The sequence below is a fragment of the Polypterus senegalus genome, chromosome 4 (assembly GCF_016835505.1).
Source record: "Polypterus senegalus isolate Bchr_013 chromosome 4, ASM1683550v1, whole genome shotgun sequence".
In the NCBI taxonomy this organism is placed as follows: Eukaryota; Metazoa; Chordata; class Cladistia; order Polypteriformes; family Polypteridae; genus Polypterus; species Polypterus senegalus.
Genome location: NC_053157.1, coordinates 43,222,717 through 43,247,583, shown reverse-complemented (window position 1 = coordinate 43,247,583; position 24,867 = coordinate 43,222,717). Strand labels below are relative to the sequence as shown.

Genomic DNA, 24,867 nt, shown 5'->3' with positions numbered 1-24,867 from the left:
CAGGCACCAGCCTGATAAGGTGGTGCCATACGGGAAAAAAGAGCAGAAAATGCACATTAGAGGAAATGCATTTCTCAAGAATAGCACAGGGAGACAGCTGCTGGGAGGCGATATATTCACTCTGACAAAGTCTGCTTTATTTGTGCTTATCGAGTAACAGATAGTGTCCAATGCCTTCTTCATATTTTTGATAACTATCCCATCTAGATCACTCTTGGCACATAACACAGAGAACTCCTTTGACCACATGAGTTATAAATTTCTGGGGTAAGTTGTGCACTCTGTAGGATTTTGGGAAGGCTTTATTAGTCATTAAGGCCATGCACTTCTTGGCTATGGCAGTTATACTAACTGATTCAAAGATTTTCAATACAAACAGGGTGGACATTACTTCTTAATGTTTATCTGGAACTTCTGGCCATTACCTTACATGCTAAGGGTTTAATCACACCCACAGCACTCCTGGCAGTTGTCATAAGATTTGACTTTATGCAGAACACATTTTAGTCTTATTTGTAAATGGCGTCAGTGAGCTCCAATATGTTCTTTGTGTATTTGATTATTAAATATGCTTTTCCGGTTATACAAGAAGCTGAACAAAAAAAGACCCTCCTTCATTTACCTCATAGCCATTTTGATTAAATATTTGAGAATAAAGAATTATTTTTTTATGAAAGATACAGTAGCTCTGAGATATTGATAGGCTTACAATAGCATTAACGTAACCCTGGCATCATGGTCATCAGTTCCATTGTCACTTAAGTCCACACTCATAATTATCAAAATACGTATTATTCTCCAAATCAGCTTCCTTATCACAGTTCTTCTGATTCTATCATAATACTTGTTCTAATGTTAGTCTACTATTAAACAGGCCACACTGTGCGTGGATTCATGACTGTGGGTGGAGTGTCCCTGCCTGATCTTGAGTTTTATTACTGGGCTTCTACGTTGAATCCAGTCTGGGAATGAATGACCCTCCAATTAATCCCCTTTTTAGGCTTCCAGTTGAATCCAATCAGTTTGTCCTCTGTCCCTTTCTAATCTCCTCTTCACAACAGTAAAACTCAAAGCCAAACCCTCACATGCACCCTTTTGATTTCATACACTTTCTGAAGGAGGGAATTTGGAGAGGTATTATGTTGTTGCCCAGTCTGGCACACATCCATTCTACTTTGTGCTTTGCTACCACCATAACGTATCATCTATGGGGGAAGAGTGAAAGCTTTAGAATCGTCAAAAATTACAGATCTCAAAGTTTTAGGATCCCCTAATACCAAAACCATCGATATCTCGATGATGGGTGTGTGTGTCTGTGTGTCACAGTTTCTTGAGGACGGTCTACAGCTAAAACGGCTGGACGGAAAAATACCAGACTCGAAACTTTAAGCCTGTTATGAGATGAAGATGTGCTGATTAATTTTTGAACCAAATCGTGCAAGAGAAAGAGGCATTCTAGATGAACCCTAAAATACCGTAATTCTGCAATTAATTATGAATTCTTCTCGTCCGTGACCTATTTTTATGATCAGAAAGATCAGCATCAGAGTGGTAAATAATTACTGAAATGTTACAGAATAGTTTGGGTAACTTGGTACCGAGGGCGCAAAGCCTACTGGTACTCACATCTGAATTTTTCGTATTCTGTCCCTTTGCCTTGGAGGGAGTGCTGCTATTATTCTGGCTTCAGTCATTCCAGTCTTTACAACTTTCCCAGTTCCTGTTCTTCTTGTTTTCTTTTCTTTTCAACTTAAAGCTGTTTTGAAGGCATGCAGTCCCGATATCACTGCTGTTTCCTCTCACCCTCTTCATCTCGATGCTATGGGATGTAACTGACTGTTACCTATAATGGAGGTGCAGCAAAGGGATCTTCCTCTGTTTGCAAAAAAATGCTTTGGTTTCTAAAAACCTTATTTATCGACAAACCCAATTTAAATGTGTCCATTTGTTATACAGTATATTACCCAATGTAAGGATTTGTTCTCTAATCAGTCCTGGTCTGTCCGTTAGGTGACATAGGGAACTGCCTAGACTAGAGTGTCGTTAATGAAGCTTTAAAGGAGCATCCCCACGAAAACCCCGCAACTGCTATGGCCACAAAAGGGGTGCAGTTTTTGTACATCAAGGGGTGTGTGCTCCAAACGTTTTTTGGCACATTTTTAATCGTGGTTTGGAAATGTTCTCTGTTTGTTTCTCTGATCTAATGGTTCTAATCTTCTGTTTCCCATCCATTCTCCTAATACACCTCTTCATCCTTACATTTTCCTCCTATTGAACCCATCTGTGCTTCATCTAGTTCATCTGCAAGCGTTTATTTGTCTTTGGGACAGCTGTTGCAAAGGTAGCGGTAGCCTGTTACTGGAAAAATACAGATCCCTAAAACCCATCCACCTGCCCTTGCACCAGCCCCCTGACCCCTCTGGTCATCGTCACAATCCTGTCTCATAAACTTTAAGGCTACTGAGGCTTCTTTAGCAGGGCTGGCTGATGTGCCACCTTCCTTCTTGTCAGGCCACTTGTGAAAGAATTATGGCAGTTCTGAGGGCACAAATGGGGTCCAACCAAGTACTTGCAAGGTGTGCCTAATAAAGTGGCTGGTAAGACTGAATTGATTGATTTAATATTATCTGCAGATTATTATTAAAAAGAATAGACTTTATCAACCTGCAGCTAAACAGTGTTTGCTCTAATTAGTTACATAAGAGAGATGAAGCTCCACAAAGTGATATCAACACAGGATGGGGTTAAAACTTTGACTGCAGACAGAAGATCAGAGCTACTGGGCAGGCAACAAGGTCCACACTGTGCTATGCAGTTTTACGGTGCACGAAGAGGCTGATTGTGCCACAAATAGAAAGGACAGGACAGGATTGCAGTTTGCTTTTGCTTAAAGAGCTTCTTTGCAGATAAACTTACAACAGACTGAGTGTATCTTCAGACTCGATTTAAAATCTTTAAGATATTATTGTCACCCTTGATATTCTCGTTAAACAGTTCCAAATTCTTGGTATTTTTATTGTGTAATTTTAACGAATTACTGAATTTTAACTATCATTTTTTGCAATTTTTTGGTTTGCTTAGACACTAAAACTGGTTCAACTGACAAAACTCCCCTGTAGCTTTACTTCAGCTCTCAGAAAAATCAATATTTGACACAATCCGTGCACAATCCACTTATATTTTTAAGTTTTCCAAACTGTATATAACATATCTGTCTAAACTCTATTAATGCTCATGCGATAAATAATAGTAATGAAAACATTTAACTCAAGTCATCACCACCTGGACTATTGAGGTGTCAGTTTCAAGTTATTTCTGAGACAATTGTGGGTTCTTCTTTTATCTTGGAGCCATTCCAACAAATTTGCCCACGAGCTTTTTTCTTGTCTGTTCATTTTCTGCTCTACAGTAAGTTCAACCACTCCATAAAGAAGATTCTAAAAATCCAATTGACAATTTTTGCACTAGTGGCTAATCAACAGATTGAAATTGTTGAGGGTACAGACATAATTAATACAATCAACATCCCTGCATTCTACTTTTCAGATGATGAACACAGTGATTGCTCTCCTCCTTTAGATTAAAAAATTTTGCTATTTTTTACACCAACCCTTCTCTGACAACATCACCTGTTTAGAAAGAAGCATGCCATCTACAGCTTTAATTGGAGCTGTGGTTTCAAACTCATTTTGTCACACTGTTTCCCAGTGAGCCTATTGTTTTTTTAAATCCATTACTTCTTTCTGTGTGATTTGACACTGCGTCTGACAATGCTTATTGTTTCCAGTTAAATCAGATGTATTCCATAATGCAATGCATGGATCATTATTCACAATGTAAGAAGTGTGATGGGCAGCATACATGTGTATGCTTGAGCATACATGAACAGGTCTCAGTCCCTTACCTGGCTAGGAGGCCATGGTAATGAGGGGGGCAGAAAAAGGCTTGCCTTAAACAGGACCTTGGCAGGAGATGCCACTGTTTATATGCTGGCAACCTGGTGGGGTTGAAGCAAGGACCCTTACCTGGCCAGGAGTCCAATCTAACAGAGAGTCCGAGGGAGATGATACATCAAGGGGCAGCCCTGTTGTGTTCAGTGGGTGCTGCCAGGGGGAGCTCCCTGGGATTGTGATCCTTACTTTTCAGGGGTTTTAGTTTGACCCACAAGTTCTTCCTATGGGTTATGCCCTCGCACTGGAAGTACTCCTGGGTCATGCATGAAGGGAACAGTTTTGCCTCACCCAGGAGAGTTGGAGTTGGGTGTGAAGGATGGATGAAGCTCACCCTCAAGAAGTAGAGGAGGAAGAGGAAAAGAAGAGAAAGAGATAATAATATATCATCTATGGGGGAAGAGTGAAAGCTTTAGAATCATCAAAAATTACTGATCTCAAAGTTTTAGGATCCTCTAATACCAAAACCAAGAAGTAGAGGAGGAAGAGGAAAAGAAGAGAAAGAGAAAAGAATTGTGTTTGTGTTGGGATTTTTACAAAGATGCCTTTGTTATGGTAATTTATATTAATAAACCTTTATTTGAATCCGGGACTTTTGTCACTGTGGTTGTGTCTGAGGTCACGCAAACCTGTAGCTGTATCCTTGAGCTCAACAGAAGGTGAGAGCTGTTGTGTGTTGGTGTAGAGAGCAAGTGTATGTATGAGTAGACTTGTAGCCTTTTTTAGCTTGTTTTTTATCTCTTCCCTCTTATTATCGCTTATCTCTAATTTGTGTCCTATGCCAGGCTTCCAGAATCAGAACTAAAGTCCTTCGACTGTGAAGATGCTTTTGGTTCAGAAGTTTCCCTTAAAGATGACATGAGGCAACGCTTCTCAGTGAACGCTCACTGGCGCCTTCCCTACCTCATTGTTTCAGATGGCTACATGGTCACCGTCCTCAACATCTCCAGCAACTTCCTACCTTCTAACTTCATGAGCTCCATCCTTGAGGATACCAGACAACGGCTTAAGAAAATAAAGCAAACTCTCTTGTTATCTCAGGTACAGAAGTGTTTGTTTTCTCAGTGTTTATTACCAGATTGATATTGTTGTTATTTTCTGTACATAAAGTTTATTGTGTATTTGTAATGTCAGTCATTCAGTTATTTCCTAACCCGCTTAGTCCTGAACAGGGTCGTCGCATATCACAGCTAGCATATGGAGTAAGGCCACCAGTCCATTGCAGGGCAAACGCACACACACCCTAACCACACACCCCAACCACACACTTGGGCAAATTTAGGATTTTTATTAGTTTTGTCAATTTTGAGTTATTATTTTTTATGCTGTTTCACACTTATTTGTATTCTGTCTCCTTAATTATGCCTCCATTCCTTGTGTTTTGTGGGTGGAGCCCTAGGAGGCGGGGCCACCCTGACATCACAGCTGATTGGTTCTTCTTCTGGCTAATTATTTTCCAGTCAGAAGTAAAACCCTGCAGTTGAGTGATGATGTTGTTTGAAGTCTTATTAGAAGTATTGATTTGTTTTTGGATTTACTGTTTTTTCAGATTATTCTTTTAATGGATTCGGCTCATGGGTTGCATTTTGGGACTTGTTTACTTGGAATTGGCTTTGAGGCAACTTCTTTTATTCTTTTGAGAATTCTTGTTATATATTTTTTATTTTGCTAATAAATCTCTATATATCCGAATTCTGTGTTGCCCTTTCATCTGGTCCTCCCCTTTGGGGTCCAAATCCTTGTTTTTTTTTATTCTTTGTTTATATCAATTTTATTTCTGTTTATTTACATTTCATTTTGTCTATGTATCTATGCCTGTGTTATTTTCTGTGTGTTTTGTGAGTGGTCCCCCAGGAGGCGAGGCCACCTGCCCATCACCACAAGGCTTCATACCTGTAAAGGCAGGGACATCCCATAGTTCCCTGTAGTTCATTCAAATGCAGTTGGGAGTCTGTGAGTGTTTATTTTGATTCTATCTGTACTTTGTGCTTTTGTGATTTTTTCTTGTGATTTTTGCATTACTTGGATTGTCTTTGCTGGCAACTTTTGTTTTGGGTTTTTGTGTGCCACAGAGCTTCATGTTATTCTAGAGAATTTTTTGTTAAAAATAAATCCATCCTTTAGGGTATAATTTTTGGGTTGGTGCTTACAGGCCTTTGCGTAGTTTTGCTTGTTCAAAAGTCTGGCATCCTTCTAGAGGATTCAAATAATAATACAACACTTTCTGATCTGCTTCCTTTGGTAATACAACCTGTTTTACAATAAATAGTTTCTTTGTTTACTGTGAAAAACACATACAGTATACTTGTGGAATGGAGTGGTACAGCTTCACCGTTAGTGAAAGGTGCGTCTGACGCTGTTTTTGTTATGGTTAATACATTTGACCATTACAGGACAAAGATGTTACACTGCTGTGCGTATCTGGAGGAGTTTAAATCAGTGATGTAGCTCGAGTTCGTGCCGCTCATGGCACCCACAAACATATCTAAATATGTTAACTTATTTAAATAGAAAATTAAAATGATGTGTAGAGAAAAATTAAGATACATTTTGCATAGATTTATTAGACAAGAATATAGTATAGACGCACTGATAAGTCGTGTTCTAATTATTAGTGTAATATAATTATGTTGCGAAAACCAGAACCAGTGTAGTGTACGAGTGGTAGGTGGGGATGTTTTCTATGCAGAGCAAGAACGCATTCAGATTGATAACGAAATTGTAAATTAGTTGTTTATCTTCCTAGAAAGTAATATCGGTGTAATGTTTATGTTTATTTTTGTTATTGCCTCATACATTTCAACTGCTGTGTCTGATGCCATCACAGAAGTACAGTCTGAAAATTATTTTTGAAGCGTTTGTGGATGAAAATCAGAGAATTTAACTTTTTAGACCCACATTGTTTTGAAAACAAACTTCAAAGGACTTTGTTGGACAGTTATCTTATCCCAAGATCTTGACCATACATTGTTCCTCTCTCTCCTGTTTAATTAATCTTAGCTTGAATGAACCTATTAATTTTTTACATTTAAGATTTTTCATTTAAAGATTTACCATTGTTGTTTCTTGTCCCAGTGTGTGGATATAAACACAGGAAACTTCAGTTTCTGTATTACATCTTGCCTGAAGAAGGGGCCTGAGTTGCCTCGAAAGCTTGCATATTGTAATCTTTTTAGTTAGCCAATAAAAGGTGTCATTTTTCTTGGCTCTTCTCTACATTCATAATGGCTAACACGGTACAACACCCTAGTACTTCATTCATAAGTTGATATTTTTCCAAACCCTGCTGCTTACACATGAGTTGTACTGAGCCTTTTGGCCAATAATGCCACCCGAGGCAGACCGCCCCCTCCTAATTTAAATTAATGAATCTCTCTCTGTAAGTCTTTAAATAGTAGAAGACATCCATCCATTTTCCAACCCGCTGAATCCGAATACAGGGTCACGGGGGTCTGCTGGAGCCAATCCCAGCCAACACAGGGCACAAGGCAGGAACCAATCCTGGGCAGGGTGCCAACCCACCGCAGGACACACACTAACACACCCACACACCAAGCACACACTAGGGCCAATTCAGAATCTCCAATCCACCTAACTTGCATGTCTTTGGATTGTGGGAGGAAACCGGAGTGCCCGGAGGAAACCCACGCAGGGAGGACCCGGGAAGCGAACCCGGGTCTCCTAACTGCGAGGCAGCAGCGCTACCACTGTGCCACCATGCCGCCCTAGTAGAAGACAGCCTTACAGATTGTAAAATTATAAATTATTAATAAAACTAAAGAGCAGAGCTTTTGAAATGGTGCCATTACAGGATAAATTCATTCTGGCCTATCTCTATACTGCATGTTACTTTTCGGCTTTTTCCGAATCCGTTCACATGCTGAAGCCTGTTGTTCAGTCTGGTCCTGAACTGCAAGGTAAATCTTAAAAATCCACCGTCTTAATAGGAGCTGCCATGCATAGGTGGAATACCGTCTTTCTGATTAATTTGGGAAGCTTGAAAATCTTTCTTTCTTTATTGTAATACCAATCACTTTCTTTCTTTTATTTTTAGCCACAAAACAGAGAAAAACTGAAGCAGCTTTCATCCTTAAATCTGAGCTCTGTTCAAGATGAAGAGTTTAAAGCACCTGCAGTGGAATCAACACCTCAGTTTATTCAGGAGGATTATGAAGCCCAAGAAGAGAAAAACAATGACGTAAATATCACGGTTTTCCTGTGTGTTTGTAGAATTTTATTTAAGAATTGTAATTTTTTTTCAGATACTTAGAACTCAGATTCATGCTAATCATGTATGATAAATGTTTCTAAAATTCTTAAATAATATAAGAATTGTATTTGGGTCATATTAACTTCAGTGAGTTTGCACTATTCAAAAATTTCCATGTGGGAAGAATCGGCAAACGGTTGCTGGGACAGGATGCCACCAGCAGGGCCACCGTTGTACACGTCAGGGCCCGTGACAGAACTGTATTAATGGGCTCCATCTCAGCCTCAGCCTCGCAACATATTTGCCTTTTAACACCTCACATTACTGCCAGAACATTACAAACCAAATGAAAAACATTTTCAACATTTCAACCCAAAAGCAAAAGATTACCAATGTATATTTTTGACATTTCAAATGCTAAGGATAAACATTTTTAGCTTGTGTTTTGTAACACTGTAAAAAATGAAATAAAATATCTTTTTCAAATCAAGCAAAACACATACAGTAAATAACAGGTGCTATCCCGAGTTCTAAAGGCCTGTGCTGACCAACTTTGTAGTGTCCTCTGTCACCTCTTCAGTTTGTCCCTAAGGCTTCAGAAAGTGCCACTGCTGTGGAAAACATTCTGCATTGTTCCTTTTCCAAAGAAGACAGACGCCTCGTAACTTAATGACTACACATCAGTGGTACTTGCATCTCACATCATGATGACCTTTGAGAGTCTGGTCCTGGATTATACAAGTCCTCTTGTGGTAGACCACCTGGACCCACTGCAGTTTGCCTATTGTACAAAGATTATAGAGGAGGGTGCAATTATTTGTCTGCTTCACAAGGCTTATACTCACCTGGACAGAGCCGGCTGCACTGTGAGGATTATGGTTTTTGATTTCTTCAGCACCTTCAGTACCATTCAGCCATCCCTGCTAAGGGGGAAAATTACAGATATGCAGGCACATGAGCATATGGTGTCCTGGATAATTAACTATCTGTCAGGCAGACTGCAGTTTGTGACACTCAAGGACTGTGTTTCTGATGTGGATGTAAGCAACACTGGAGCACCACATGGAACAGTCCTGTCTCCTGTCTTTTCTCTTCACTCTGAACACCTCAGACTATAAATATAACACCAGGTCATGTCACTGGCAGAAATTCTCAGGTGAATCTGTACTTATGGGGTGTGTTGATAAAGTGGATGAGACTGACTATTGGAGTCAGGTAAAATGTTTCTTGGTGTAGAAGGAATTGTCTGCATCTTAACATCAGCAGAAACAAAGAACTGGTTATTGTCTTTCTCCACTTCAAAGAGCCTTTATGTCCCATCACAATTCAGGGAGTGGATGTGGAGGTGGTGCATTGCTGCTGTTACTTGGGGACCCACATCAGTGACAAGCTGGCCTGGTCTCATAACACAAAGAAACTATATAAGAAGGGACTTTTTTTTCTTAAGCAACTGTGTACCTTTAATGTGAGAAGTGACATCCATTACATATTTCCTAACTACTGTATGTGATTGCCAGTGCAATTTTCTATGCTATCGTGTGCTAGGCCAGCTCAGTCACTTTAAGAGAAGCCCACCAAATTAACAAGCTCATTAAAATGGCAGGCTCAATTTACAGATTACAATTTACAGACACACTATCTATCTATCTGTTTAAAGAACTTTGGTAAAAATCCGAATTTCACCCTAGGGATAATTAAAGTTCTATCTGTTTTTTTTTTCAGAAGTATATTTTATATATTTTAATTTTATTCAGTTTTTTAAAATCAAATAACCAAACACAGCCGTTAGTGGATTAGGAGAGATTGTGACTCCCAGGCTGTCTGAAAGGCATTTAAAGATTTTGGTCCAGAATGATGTTAATTTGGTGCAGGCCCAAAACATGTGGCCCAGTGAGGCTGGAGCTTGACTGTAACATTCACAGGTTGGATCTTGCCCTGGAAACATTTTAGACAATTTTAAACGAGACAGATGTGCTTGATATATAATTTTGAGTTGAATAATTCTATGCTTTGTGCATATGGAGCTTGAGTGAATTCTGTGCATTGCTACTTTCCACTCCTTTTCTGAAATACTGAGTGAGAGATCCTTTTCCCACTGTACTCTTGGATCTTTGAAAGGGAGGGACTGTAAAATAGTTTTATATATTACGGAAATGATGTCAGAGTCCTCGAGAATGAGCAATATTTTTTCCTGCATTGAGGTAGGTGGGAGGTGTGGAAAATTGGACAGGTTCTGTTTAACAAAGTTTCATATCTGAAGGTAGTGAAAGAAATGTGTTGCTGGTAAGTTTAATTGGGAGTGTAATTGTTCATAGGGTGCAAAGATGTTGTCTATGTACAGATCTCTAAGTCAGGGGTCTCAAACCCGGTCCTGGGGGACCCCAGTGGCTGCAGGTTTTTGTTCCAACTAGATTCGTAATCAGTGACAACACCTGACAGCACTGATCTCATGTAATTAGCTGGTATTTTTTATCTTGTATTCTACATTCAGAAAAGCAAAGCAGCATGATTTTTACATTTATAAGAAACTTAGAAATATTTCTGTTTTTGCTATGGATTTAAATGCTTAACTCTTTTTTTATTATATCTCACCCTTTCTCTGTGCAGTTTGCTCCCTTCATTGAATCTTAATAATGACAATTAAAAACAAGCAGAGCAGAAACCCACGCAAACAACACTCAATCGTGAAAGGCTGCAACTACTTTAGCGTCAGCCCCACAAAGTAGTAAATAACAGATTAATTAAACAATTAGAACACCTAGAAAAGTAGAATGACAATCAAGATGAAAATACTGTTAAAAAGAAAAAAAAATATAACTGCTTAGTACATTTTAATTCTTTTTTACCAAACTTAGTTTTCTAATTTGTACATTGTTCCCAAAATAGGGAATCTGGGAAACAACAGTTCACTTAATTAGTACAGGAGTCCAATTAAAAACAGAGGATGGTTGGAACAAAACCTGCAGCCACAGGGGTCCCCCAGAACCGGGTTTGAGAACCCCTGCTCTAAGTGATTTAATCCCAGATGTTTTCCAGGCATTAAAAACTGCGTATGTTTGAGAGGGTGGAAAAAGGTGGTTCTCATGCAGAGGTGCCACCGATAAAAGCTTCTCTATCTTAAAATACTTCCTACATTGGTTCCATATTCTGAGTGACTGAAGCACAATTGGGTTGTTAGTATATTGGCGATAACTTGTGTTTATCAGGGTACAAAGCAAGGAAGTAATGTTCTATCTAACCTATCTTTCTTCACTGATTTTTACAGAATCTATCATTACTGACATCCCTAAAATTCACTTGACATGCTACCTCCCATTCAAACTAAATTGTTTCAGTATTCAGTCATTCTTCATACATTGTTATATGAAAGTCATTTTTCATAGATATCAAACCACTATCTTTAAAAAGACTACCCACTATCTTCACCTCATTATGCACTCCTTCTGCAGCCTCATACAGTTGTCACCACCAATCTTACTACAAATGGTGCAGTTACAAAAGCAATTACTGTCATTTCTGCACAGACCATACTGGGTCCCCTCCTGGCCAAAGGGGCCTGGGACGAGTGTTCCAGTTTCAACTCACTGTCATTACCTCTGACCAGCAGCATGATACAAGTAGGCTAGAGTTTCATATACGACACTCACAGATAAAGAACCCCCATACTGTCAATAAAGAGTGTATTTTGAAGGGACCACACACTCCATATCATATACCTTTTTTCTATCTTACAGTCTATTCTACTCATCTCAACTTGAACATTTCGAGAATAACAGCACTTTCCTTGATTTTTAATGTGTATTCACTTTCATTAAATATGTTGTTTTAAGTCAAAGGAGAGCAGCACATCTTTAGAACAAGAATGTCAGGACTGTTTGGCTCTATTGGTTGTTAAGAGTTATTCAGACCCAGTAACCTACAAAGATGGAGAATTGTCAGGGACCTCCTGGGATCATTAACACATAACTGCATTTAACTGTGAAATAAATAGACTACACAATATCTGTAGTCAGTACAAAAACATAGTCAATTAAAATAAACAAAACAGAATTCTAACTTTCCTGTTCTAGAGTGTTTTTTTATTTGAAACTAGAGGGCTTTGCCCCCTGCTCGCTTCGCTCGCCCACCCATGTGTTTGGTTTACCGGATATACAATTTAAAGAGATTGTTATTTTCATGGGAATTGTTACATATGCATTATTTTCACTTTTACTTTAAAACCTTTTGTAAAAACAATACTGGGTGTGGTTACATCTCTTTTTGCAGGATGTGTAATGCTGCTCGCATTGTAAGGGGGGAGAGGGGGGGTGGCTAAACGCACGCTAAGGAGATGCCGTCGGATCATCTGCTGTCTTTCTGCTACTGGCGAGCTGCCTATTCTGCTTGTCGCATGTCGTTGTTTTAAGAGCTGGGAGCACATGATGCGTATCTGCCAAAAGCAATCCAACAACTGCTAGGTTAGGTACAACAACATTTATTTATATAGTACATTTTCATACAAATAATGTAGCTCAAAGTGCTTTACATGATGAAGAAAAGAGAAATAAAAGACAATGTTCGTGGATTTGTTTTAAATGATGGCTCACTGCCTTGTCTTGCATGACGTTGTAAAAACAAAACTTGTCCTTTATTTTCTGCCCCGGGTGTGGTTAAATCTCTTTTTTGCAGGACGTATAATGCTGCTTGCGTTGTCAAGGGGGGGCAGCTGCTGTCACGCTCCCCATCGATCATTTTAAAGCCTGTACAGCCGCTGCCCTTTTTGCCACTTCATGTCTCTGCTGCTCGCGTTGTGATCGCTTCTCCGTGATCATAAATATACACCTGACTGAATTGTGTTTTCTTTGAAATGAAACTTGTCATTGCTTTAATTGTTGCGGGACCACAGATTCTCATAGCGTATGGTCCATTATTGTGTAAATCTACTTTTTGTGCATTGAACGATGCAAAGGCGAAAAGACTTTGTTTTCTGCTCTTTGCCTTTTATTTCTGACCTCGCTTTGTCCTGCTATTTTTTCAATTTCACCTGGTCCTGATGATTAATTTCCTTTTGTTTGCGCTAATGCGATCTTTACTATCTTTTTTTTGATACTGCAGCAACTGACGTAATAAAGTGTCACAAAAGTTTTACTTGAACAATCGCCGACTTCGTAACCCCAAACACAACTTTCTAGCACCCTCTCCAACCCCTCATCCCCCGGGTCTTGACCCCCCCCTTACCGTATCAATCCATACCTCGCTATTAGTCTTCCGTGCTGTACTCTGCCCTCCCTCAATCAGACCTAACAGTCACTTAAAACAAAAAAGGCTTCCACCTGGCTGGGATGCTACCATACTTTTGAATTTTACTGCTTTCATATTCTTTACCTTTCTCTGCATGTGTATTGTGACATCGTTTGTTTGAGCCTTTCGAATTCCACTGCTTTCATAATCTCTTATCTGCCTTTTTTTCTCTCCAACACTTTTGGGTCTCTTTTCTCCGCGCTGCTCTTTTTTCTTTGCTTAGTCGTTGACATTTCATCCTTATACTCTTTATATGTGTTGAGAGCACAGGATCTGTGTGTGCTACGTGCCTTTACATGACTGAGTGTTTGCTGGCTGTGCTCTCTTATTTGATATTGTTTGCGTCTCGCGGGTCTTTTAAGTGTCTTCCAAGAAGATCACGTCTCATCGCCCTGCTTTTCCTTACAGGATTTTTTTTATAATAGAGAGACAAGGTGCATACACTCTCTGAGCACATGGCTTGGTCCTTTTTCGCATGTTTGCATTCACTTCCGCTGGATGACCTAATTGTCACTCATATCCTATACGTGTGTTCAACCTGAGGGGCAACACTAACTAGACTTGTTTTTTAGTGAATTTCCTCTGTGATGGACTGGCACCCTATCCAGGGTTTGTTTGTGCCTTACATGAGCCTCTGTTAACATGGATTCAGGTTTAGAAATGAATCAATCAGTTAATAAATAAATGTGTGCTGTAATATTCTTGATGTTGTCTCAAAGCTATTAAGCCTCGAATTCAGTCTCTACCAGAAGATTCCCTTAAGCAATTCATCTAACTTGCTGCTGCTCCCATTGTACGCAGCTTATCTTTTGTTCTAAAAGCCTGTTTTACAATTTATGTCAGACCTTGTAATATTTTTCCCTTTTATTTATTTTGTCGTGCTACTGTAACATTTGCAAGTGCTATATTCTCATATGACCCCTTTTGCTCCTGTATGCAGTGCAGTGGTGATGAATCCAATGAAGACAGCCTGAGCCTTTGTGATTTTGCCCCAGAAGTGCTGAGTGGACGTATCGAGTTTGCCTCTATGTTTGACACCATCCATGCAATCACAGATTTGAAAGCTGAAAGCAGTGACACATCTGCACAGATTCCTCTCATACAGAAGAACCTCCTGATGGTATGGAGTGTGGGAGTCTCCATTGGCAGAATTGAGAGGAAGAGGTCACTTTTAAAAGACGCAATCCATTGCCTTGTCCATTTAGCCCACCTTAGTCAATTTTTGGAACTTCCTCTTCCTGCTTCTCTAAAACTGAACAATAAGATGGATCAGAATAAGACGCTGAAAAGAGATGCGTGGATGTACCCGATTCTCCAGATTTTTAGATACTTCCTAACTGTTCTTTACTGGGACATGACTCACAAGGAGTGCCTTGGTGTCACTGTGGAACTGGTAAGGGAAATCGTGAAACTGTTTGTTTTCCCACAGAGTGGTATTACTTCTCCTCAAGCCCTAGCAAATGCACTCTTTGTTCTGAAGCTGACATCCCAGCACCTAAATGTGATATATACTGCTCAAAGTCAGCTGGCATCCAATGGAGCACGGTTGGATATGTTCTCAACTCCATTTCTACAGGAGGGCCTTGACTTGGAGAAATCTATCAACTTCTCTGTAGTGGCACCTCAACAGGTGGATACACAACAGAAACCTTCCGACAGGTGTGTTCACACTTTTTATTATTTTAAACTTCCTAAAAAAGGTAACTGTGAACCAGTTAGAGATGTCCTGGGATGGCCAGTGTAAAGTTTCAATGAAATTATCTGATTGAACTAGGTAAGAGAGTAAAGTTAATGCTGAAAAGAATCTTTTTAAGTAAAACCAGAAAAAAATCATAAACCTCAGGTGCAATTTGGGAGTACTAAATGAAAATCAAATGAAAAATTGCAGAAAACTTTCATACAATATATAGGAGAATGAGAGCATTTAACTCCAGACACAATGATGCGCCCAAAGGGGACACAAAAACCTTTCTAATTCCTAAATGTGCCCACTTCAAAGCAGCAAAGCCCCCTTCTGACTTTCAAAGGTTTCTTTAGGAGAACTAAATGAGTTTGGAGAAAATTAATTTTAATATTGGCATGTTGTAGTATCTTCTGAATGAAGAAGGATTCTTTGATCTTAACAGTACACATGATGGGCAAAATGGAGTCACATGGAAGCAAATAATTACAAAAAGCATAAAAATAATTAATGTTCTCCTCATGTCTGCGTGGGTTTCCTCCCACAGTCCAAAGACATGCAGGTTAGGTGCATTGGCGATTCTAAATTGTCCCTAGTGTGTGCTTTGTGTGTGTGTGTGTACGTCCCGCCCGGGGTTTGTTTTCTGCCTTGCGCCCTGTGTTGGCTGGGATTGGCTCCAGCAGACCCCCATGACCCTGTAGTTAGGATATAGCGGGTTGGATAATGAATGGATGGATGGATACAAATAATTAATTGCCTAAGTATTCACTTCCTTAAAGTCAGTATTTAGTAGATTTGGCAGTCATGACAGCCTTCAGTCTGTGCAAACAGGTTTCTCTCTTTATCCGCTCTGACATTTTTCTCCCTTCTTCTCTGCAAAACTTCTCAAGCTCTGACAGGTTGCCTGGGGATTGTAAGTCAACAGCATTTTGCAAATCCATCCACAAACTCTCCTTTGGATTAAGATGTGGACACTGACTCCAGGATTTGAATGTTTCTAAGCCATTCCTGTGTGGTTTTAACTTTACACTTGGGGTTTTTGTCTTACTGGAAAACAAATCTTCTCCCAAGGCACAGGATTCTTGCAGACTGCATCAGGTTTTCTTTCAGGATTTCTCTGACTTCGCCATTCATTTTGCCCTCTACCTTCCCAAGCCTTTCGGAGCCTACTGCAGAGAAGAATCCCCACAGTATGATGGTGCCACCTCTATGCATTTAAGGTGGGATGGTGTGTTTTAGATAATGTGCAGTGTTTGGCTTACCCCTAACATGATGTTTAGTCTGATCATATAACCTTCTTCCATCTGACTTGAGAGTCTCCCATGTGACTTCTGGCAAATTCTGAGATGTCAAAGGTGTATTTTTTTTAACAGTGGCTTTCAATTAGCTAATAAGGTTGTGAATGGTTAGGCACCATTGTTGTCTCCCCAGTCTGAGCCACTGTAACTTGTAGCTCCTTCAGTGTCCTCATGTGTCTCTTGGTGGCATCCCTCACTAGTCTTCTTCTTGCATGATCACTCAGTTTTTGTGGATGGTCTGCTCTAGGCAGATGTACAGCTGTGCCATAGTCCTTCTACTTCTTAATGATTCATCTGAGATATTCAGTGACTTGGATATTTTCTTGTCTCCATCTCCTAACTTGTGCTCTTGAATCACTTTTTCACATAGTTGCTTGGACTGTTCTTTTTTATCTTCATTGTGTAGGCTAGGGCACCATACTGACTGACCACAAGTTAAACCTTTCAGATACAGGGGATGAATATTTATGTGATTAATTATTTTGTGTTTTATATTTGTAATCAATTTGTTTGCAAGTTGACATTAAATACAGTGTTTTTGTGTAATAGATGTCAAAGAAGCCAATGCACATGCATATTTTTCAACTAAATGTATTATTCCAGGGACACACCCAGCCTTAGCCTGACCCACACACACTTACAAGCAGAGACACAAAACCAACGAATGAATAAATAATATATTAAATGAAAACTCAATACACAACAACAACAATCCCTTTTAACCCTATGGCAATACATTTGTAACATATCAATGAACCACGACAATAAACACTCACAACAAGGTCCTTATACAGTCCAATACAGCAAAAGCGGATGAAATGGTTTGGTGTGACGATGACAACCCCGAGAACAGCTTCCGTAGTAAATGAGTGAAACACTCCTACTGGTAGTCCTGAGCGGCGAGGGGTGAGATTTGCAGGAGCGCTCCTTTTGAAGACGCACAACAATTAATCCACCACTATACACACGACAGGCAGGTATGAGACAGTCCATTCATCCTAACGATCCAGGCCGCAATTGACTTTTCAGACAACACGTTGGACAGGATACTCAAAAACACTGATCTCCCATTGCTCCTCCAGGCCCTTCTTTTCAACTTTCCTGCTGGTCTCTTCTGTTCCCAGCAGCCCAGATTCAAATTCAGATATCAATTCAATATTCAAATTCGATATTCAAATTGCAAAATCATGAAATCAGAATGCCAGGCACTTCTGGCACTGCTCTCCAGTGGTATAAGTCCCATTACCTGAGAGGCAAAAATCTGTCTGTCTTGGAAACAGCAGGTGCACCTCAGCAACAGTCACTCAAGATGCTCCACAAGGCCCTGTCCTCAGCCCTCTGCTGTTCTGGATCCACATGCATCTTCTTGGGCTTATTAGTTGACACTGAGAGATCTTTCTGTGTGGAGGTTCTGTGTTCCTTCTAAAGTCTGAGGAATTGCTGTTGGACTGACTGGGAGTGCAGACCTGGCAGTATGAATGTAGGTATAACTGTGCCCTTGGGTGGCATTCCTTATCATGGAGTTGGTTCTTGCAGTTTGCACATTCCAGCCTGGATAGGCTTCAGCCAATATGTGATCCTGTAGAAAGCAAGTTCTGAAAGTTTTCTTCCCAGTCAGGGCCACTAGTAGTCAGACATTTATCCATTAGTAAGCTGCAAAGGTAAAGCTAAACAGCTGACATGCTAAATAAAAAAAGAAAACTTTGTAAGATGAGGTACTTTTAATTGAAACAAAAACAGGTAAAAAAGAAGTCTGAATTAAAGGTACGCTGTCTTAATTGTTCATAAGAAATGTAATAATTTACTTCATTAGGTAGAAGTATATATTATATAAGATTAGTTGAATCAAATATTTGAATTATTACAAAGTGTGCTTCAGTTCACATATTGAAAGTCTAAATATTCTCGAATGAAACAGAAACTTGTAATTTTTCATCCTCAGATAAAGGACTAGATAAAGGATCAAAAATCAAAAATATCATTTATCATACAAATCATATTGTAATGACTGACCTTGACAGTCTAAATCGATATCCCACATGCTTGTATTTGAAATGTGCCATTTTTAACCTTCTGGGAGTTGGTCTCAGAGTTGTAGGACCACCAGTATCAGATATCAAAAATATATCATATATATCATATCATATTTGTGGTCTGTGACTTCAAAGTAGCATAAAACTCCACATGCCTATATTACCCATACTCATTTTTTAGAAGAACTTTGTGACCCCTCATATCCCGTTAGTGCTGAACCCCTGGGGTTGGTCAATGTGGCATGCACAACTTCAAGTCCTTCTGATCATTTTTGCTGAAGACATCTACTGCTTTACTCTTTACCACAAGGATGTAATTTATTGCAAAAAATATCATCCAAAAATGACCTAAAAAGGAGAATTTTCTGGGTCTAAGGGGGATCCTCAGAAAGCATGTCTTCGATAACATCAAGACAAGTCTAATGTTATATATGGGGGTTTTCTTGACAAAAAACTGAATTGATTTTAAAGCAATCATAACTAATTTCACTGAACACAATAAAAAATCTTTATTATTATGTGTTTCAGTTTTAAACACCTAAGCTTCATGTTTTACATTCACCCAGGCTAGCGGCTGTCTGGAAAACACTGTACCAGCAGGCACTCCGTTATCAGTCTTTTCTTCATAAATCTCTTGTATCTGATGGGCAACAGCCAGATGATACGAAACATGAGGAATGCTGGAGTTCTCGCCTTATTGCCCAGATTCAGACAGCAATACAGACATCGGGCATGTCACTTGGAGGCATGAAGAAACTGAACTCCATTAGAGGTAACCTTATTTAAGTTTTTCCTTTATACACTTCAAAAAATATGTTAAACAAAACAGTGAGGTGAAAATGATGTACCATACTGTAGAGTTTGAAGGACTAGCTTACCACAATCAGTCAAACTCCTCAGTACTCGGCTCAGATAAGGCTGTTTTTAGTTGGGCAGAGAGTGGACCCACCCGGGCTTGACGTCTTTTACTGTTTTTGCTGGCAGCCATCATGGCTTTTACTGTAGCCTTAAGAGATCCCTTGTTGGTCTGACTAGTGCCTAAAAAGATCTTGTTGACTCATTGGACAAAATTTCTTTGGCGTTAGCATCTGGAATGAAATTGTCACATTTTTGTTCACAAGCATCAGGCAGGGATTAGAACAAATTTGCCAGTAACCCACCTGATCATGAACCGATTCCACGTAAGATCTACAATGTATTTCCTTATCCAGCTACCTGAGTCTGTGTTGTGCAAAGAGCATACTGTATTCCTGTAGTAACTTGAAATGCATTTCTTTTGCAGTTAGCTATGACTGTTTTTGCAGACCAACTAATTTTCTTTCTTTGTCAGGGGAAGAGCACTTTCTCTTTGGCTCTTACTCAGATGCTTTGAAATTTTGGTGGTCTTCACTTCAAAAGGAGACAGAAAAAGGTAGTAAAGTGTCATTTATTTTTATAACAAAAGAGTTTAATTTGAAAATAATGTTCCTAGTCTTTTTAATTTCATAAAGAATTCACTAAAAATTAAGTCAAGTCAAGTCAAGTGGCTTTATTGCCACACCATCCATTCACCACATTGAAGCATACAGTGGTACAAAATAACATCCACACGACTGCAGTGCAACATGCAAATACATACAGGACAAGTGCAAGAGAAGTAAAAGAGCTACATTATACTATAAATAGATAAATAATAAATACTAGGTAAGTGAATAAATAATAATAATTTGAAATAGTAGAAAATAAGTAATACAGCTTGTCACAAAAACCATGATGAGACATTAAGAAGGTTTGGGGCAGCCACCCGTATAATATGTCCTGGCTGCAAAATGGATTTAAGAATATACAGATCTTTCCAGATTGGAGTCGACAACTGGACTGACGGTACAGAGACAAGATGGCCGCTTTAAAGGCCAGTGTAGGAAGTGACGTCCTCAGAGGCGGGACTGGAAGTGACATCATCGAAGACCACAATTCAGGCCTACTTCTTCAAGATGGAAGAAGGAAACATGTCAGAATTACTGCGGGGTATTCTAGTAAGGAAGAAAGACAGAGACCTGCGTATTGGACTTTGCTACAGGCCACCACATCCTGATATGTTAAATAATAACATATTATTTAATTAAATAAGATCTATGTGCAACAAACATGATGCAGTGGTCATGGGTGATTTCAGGTTTCCAAACATCGATTGAGAAGCCCCTGTCGGGAATACAAAAGAGGAAACTGAAATGGTGCAGATGGCAAATGACTGTTTTCTCACCCAGTTTGTCTCAAGCCCAACAAGTGTTGACGCCTGTCTAGATCTCATCTTTTCAAACAATAAAAGACAGGCCATGGCAACCTTCAAGAAAAATCTAGATAAGATATCAAGACAGCTTAGCTATTAGATAAACAAGCAGGTTTGAAGGACTGAATGGTATCTCTCATTTGTCAAATCTCTTATGTTCTATGGTCAAAGATGCTGCAATTCCCAAACCAGACAGTGATGCAGTTGCTCAGAATACTCTCAGTGGTGCCCCTGTAGAATGTGTTGAGAATTGGGAGAGGGATGCTTGCTTTCTTCAGTAACTGAAGGAAGTGGAGATGCTATTGTGCCTTTTTGGCTATGGAGGAGATGTTAATTGGTCAAGTAAGGTCAACTGTCAGGTGTACACCAAGGAATTTCCTGCTCATGACCAATTCCACAGTAAAGCCCTTGATGTGCAGTGGGGTGTGGACAGCATTGACCTTTCTAAAGTCAACAGTCATCTCTTGTCTATATTAAGAAACGGTGTTGCATTCACACCAGTCCAGCAATCGTCATATCTCCATTCTGCAAGATGACTCATTCACATTGCTGTTGAGACCCACAACTGTTGTGTCATCAGCAAACTGAATGATGGTATTAGAGTTGTGAGTCAGCAAAGTGAACAGAAATGGGCCGAGTACATAGCCCTGGGGTGGTGATAGAGGTTATCATGATGGTGCTGAAGGTTGTGTTTCTGACTTTCTGGGGTCTCTAAATCAGAAAGTTCAGAATCCAGTTGCATAAGGAAGTGTTGAATTCTTCACAACCATGGCTGATGAAGTGAACATGTTACAGTGTACAAAAAGCTGATAACAGTTTATATGGCTTTACTGTGGGCTTCAGGATCTACAGTATGTTTCATTTCTAGTACAATATATTTTTCGGTAAAGTGTCTTCTGACATAGTCTGGTTCCTCAACCAGGGTTAGCTCCTGCCTTGTACCCCAGCTATCTAGAGCTGGAATAAACCATATCAACTACAGCTGAATGAACAGATAGGATATTTTCTTACAAGCTGCCGTGTCTGCTCATTAAGTACTTTTGAATTTTGTTTTGCTATTTTTGACAAAGGAAAATTCAATTTTTGCATTCATGAGCAAATGTATTTTGAAGCAAAAGGATTTCGTGGATACTCTGGAAATTATCCTATACTTTGTATGCACTGTGTGCATGGCCTGCCAATAAAATAATGCTAGGGTCTTTTTGGAAACCTGTGACACTGGGACAATGGTGACAAGAACAGGCAATCCACCCAATAAGATTGTTGATCTTATTCATCTCGATTGTCTAAAACAACATCAAGTTGAAATCTGAAAGTCCCTAAAGTCCTTTTCTCCAGCTCTAAAATGCAAGAGTAAATCAAAAAGTAAAGGCAACGGATAGAAGTTGATGCAATACAGCATGTTTGTGATGGCTTATGAGTAGTTCAAACACGCACAGCGCTCTGCCGTTAGTCAAGTTGAAGCCAAGGTCAACTATGGACGCATTGCTGTGGGATTGCACCATTGTTGAACAACATGCTGTAGTGAGATTTCTTTGCTTACATGGAGTGAAACCTGTCGAAATTCACAGAAGGATGTTGGCTCAGTATGGAAGTAAAAACAGCATGACTCAAAGAAATGTTTATGAATGAATATAATGGTTTAAAGTGGGAAGAACATGTGTAACTGGCAAAGCTCAATCTGGTCAACTATCAATATCTATCTGTTGCGATTAATGCGTAATTTTCTAATTTCCTTTACCCTTGTATTTTGTTCTTCTAAATCAAATTGTATATGATCCTCATAGTAATATCTTGCAGATGATTTAATAAAGGACTTCCCTGAAATTAGCAATGAAAGCTGCCTTTTGAAACACAGCAGGAAATTTGTGGTTAGTCACATGGTGTCTGAGGGGAGAGTACACAACAATAAATACTAAGGTTAATACAGTAGGTAAAATAAATACATTTTACTGGTAAGCCATTATACCCAGATGGTCAGGTAGTCCTATTTTAAGGTCCCACAAAGACACCCATTAGTTTGTTCTTTTCTTTTGTATTGTTTTAGTTGTGTGTAATTGTTAATGGACATTACTGATGAAATAGTAATTACTGATGACTATAATTATATATACTATAATAATCAATTTTCATTTTTTCCAAAATAAAGTCATTTTCATCTTTTCCCACACTAATGTTTTTGACTGCTGTATTTGATATTTGCAGTCAGGAGTCATTGGCAGCCTCACAAGTTCCTAACCTTTGCGCCCCATTTTGCCATTTCTCTGTAGGCGGCGGTCGAACACATTTCCTGCAGACCCGTTACTGCCTCTCTATTCTGTATTGTCACCTCTACCATTATAACCTGAGAGCAGCCCATGGGCTGTGCGACCGATTAGCCCGATGGGTGCTTCATCATTCTCGGCTCTACTCGGAAGACGTTCACACATTAGCAGGTACAGTCATGAAACTTAATACTGGAACAAGGAAAAAGAAATTCAGGTTAAAGCTGAAAAGATTACTGAATTTAAAAACAGTGGGAATGTTTTCTGAGCCTACTGCTTCAATTAATTACCAAATTGTAATGCTAGACATTATGACATTCCTATTCTTTAGGGATGATGAAGAGCAAAATTAAAAAAAATAAAAATGCAATCAAAACCAAACAAATGAACGGCCCAATAATTAGCTTTGAGATCTTTTTCTCGACTGCTCTCACAGTATCCTACCATTTGCGATTCTTTTGTTTTTCTCCTTTTATCTGTACCTTTTTAACAGATGAATGCTGCTTCCATGAAAGATGGCCTCTTTGTAACATCAACAATGAAGCTGCATGTGCTGTGATCCAGTCAATGGCTAGATTCATGGTGGCCTATTTCACCAATCGGCCTCTCTTTGTGCTTCCTCCGCACCATGTGGACATTTTGCCACCATTGCAAGGCAAGCCAGGTAGGTAGTTCAACTATTTTGAAAGCAAAGACATTGTAACTTTGCCCCATTTACCCCATTTCAGCATTTATAGAATGCTGTGTATCTGGTGCTTTGAGAAGGAATGATATCCCATTCTGAGTAAGTCTTGCCTTGTTCAAATATGGCCAGCAGGGGGAGCTCCTGCTCCCCAAACCTGACACAGACCGACACAGGACACAAGTTCTGCAACACACACGTGAATTTATTCATGTGATCATGACTTCAACTACAAATGATTTGACTGTTTCAATTTTATCTTGAGAGAGGTCACTTCAACTTGTATATTTTAATTATTATTTTCTTATTCAAAAGTCGCTTCTGATGACAAAATTTTGAAACACTTGAAGTCTTGGCCACTTAAGCAAGTACACAACTGCAAGACACTAAATGGGTGGGGGTCAGATGAGGTTGGGTGACTGAGTGTTAAAAGTTAAGGGTGATAATTATTTAGTCAATTCACTACTGATATTAGTTATTCATCACTGAACATGGTAAGTATGATCTCTTACTATACTAGAACCCAGTAGGAGGTGTTGTTATATGCTTTCTGCCTCTGCTTCATCCTGTACTTGTCCCTGTAGCTGCACTGCATCTTATGCAAACCTCAGTCACAGCAGCTCACTTCTACTGCTCCTTGAAATTGAAGCGGGGATGTGACATGATGTGCATGTCCATAAAAGTAAAAAATGTAAGCAACTTAACTTATGTAGAAATATATGAAAGGTAGCTTGGCTTCACTTTATTCTACAGTGGCTAAACATGTACTCAGCTTTCATGTTACACTAAAAACAACCTTTCAACTGCATTATCACATGATTATAACGCTGTAGTATTTCTCTGTCACTGAACAGTATATACCTGCAAAGCGCCACAATGACCTGGTATCTGTTGGGATGAAGCCAATAATTTTAGATTGGACTTCAGTACAGATTTTAAATATCCATTGGGTTCTTCTTTGAAAAAAATACATGTTTTAGAAATTTAAACTCCAGTGAGTCACAGACACTCCACATCAAAACAACTCACAATAGTGTGTAAAAAGAAGCAACACGACACACGTAGAAAAGGTTGGGGCAGCCACCCGTATAATATTCCTAGCTGCAAAGGATTCTTTTGTAAGTTTAGTCAATCATGCTGACAGTACAGAGTCCAAAACAGAACTGGTGAAGGTTTGAAAAGATGGCGGTTTTAAATGGT

At 39.3% G+C, this 24,867-nt stretch overlaps 1 protein-coding gene across 1 annotated transcript in view; it reads left to right on the top strand.

Annotated features, from left to right (window-relative positions):
* Nucleotides 1-24,867, top strand: part of LOC120528696 (ciliogenesis and planar polarity effector 1-like) — a 123,443-nt gene that overhangs the window by 37,982 nt on the left and 60,594 nt on the right. The window contains exons 4-11 of the mRNA XM_039752851.1: nt 4,744-4,991; nt 8,005-8,148; nt 11,610-11,777; nt 14,381-14,560; nt 14,870-15,099; nt 19,019-19,224; nt 22,992-23,156; nt 23,479-23,649. Of these exons, the coding sequence (XP_039608785.1) occupies nt 4,744-4,991; nt 8,005-8,148; nt 11,610-11,777; nt 14,381-14,560; nt 14,870-15,099; nt 19,019-19,224; nt 22,992-23,156; nt 23,479-23,649 (1,512 nt within the window). The remainder of the gene's footprint in view (nt 1-4,743; nt 4,992-8,004; nt 8,149-11,609; nt 11,778-14,380; nt 14,561-14,869; nt 15,100-19,018; nt 19,225-22,991; nt 23,157-23,478; nt 23,650-24,867) is intronic.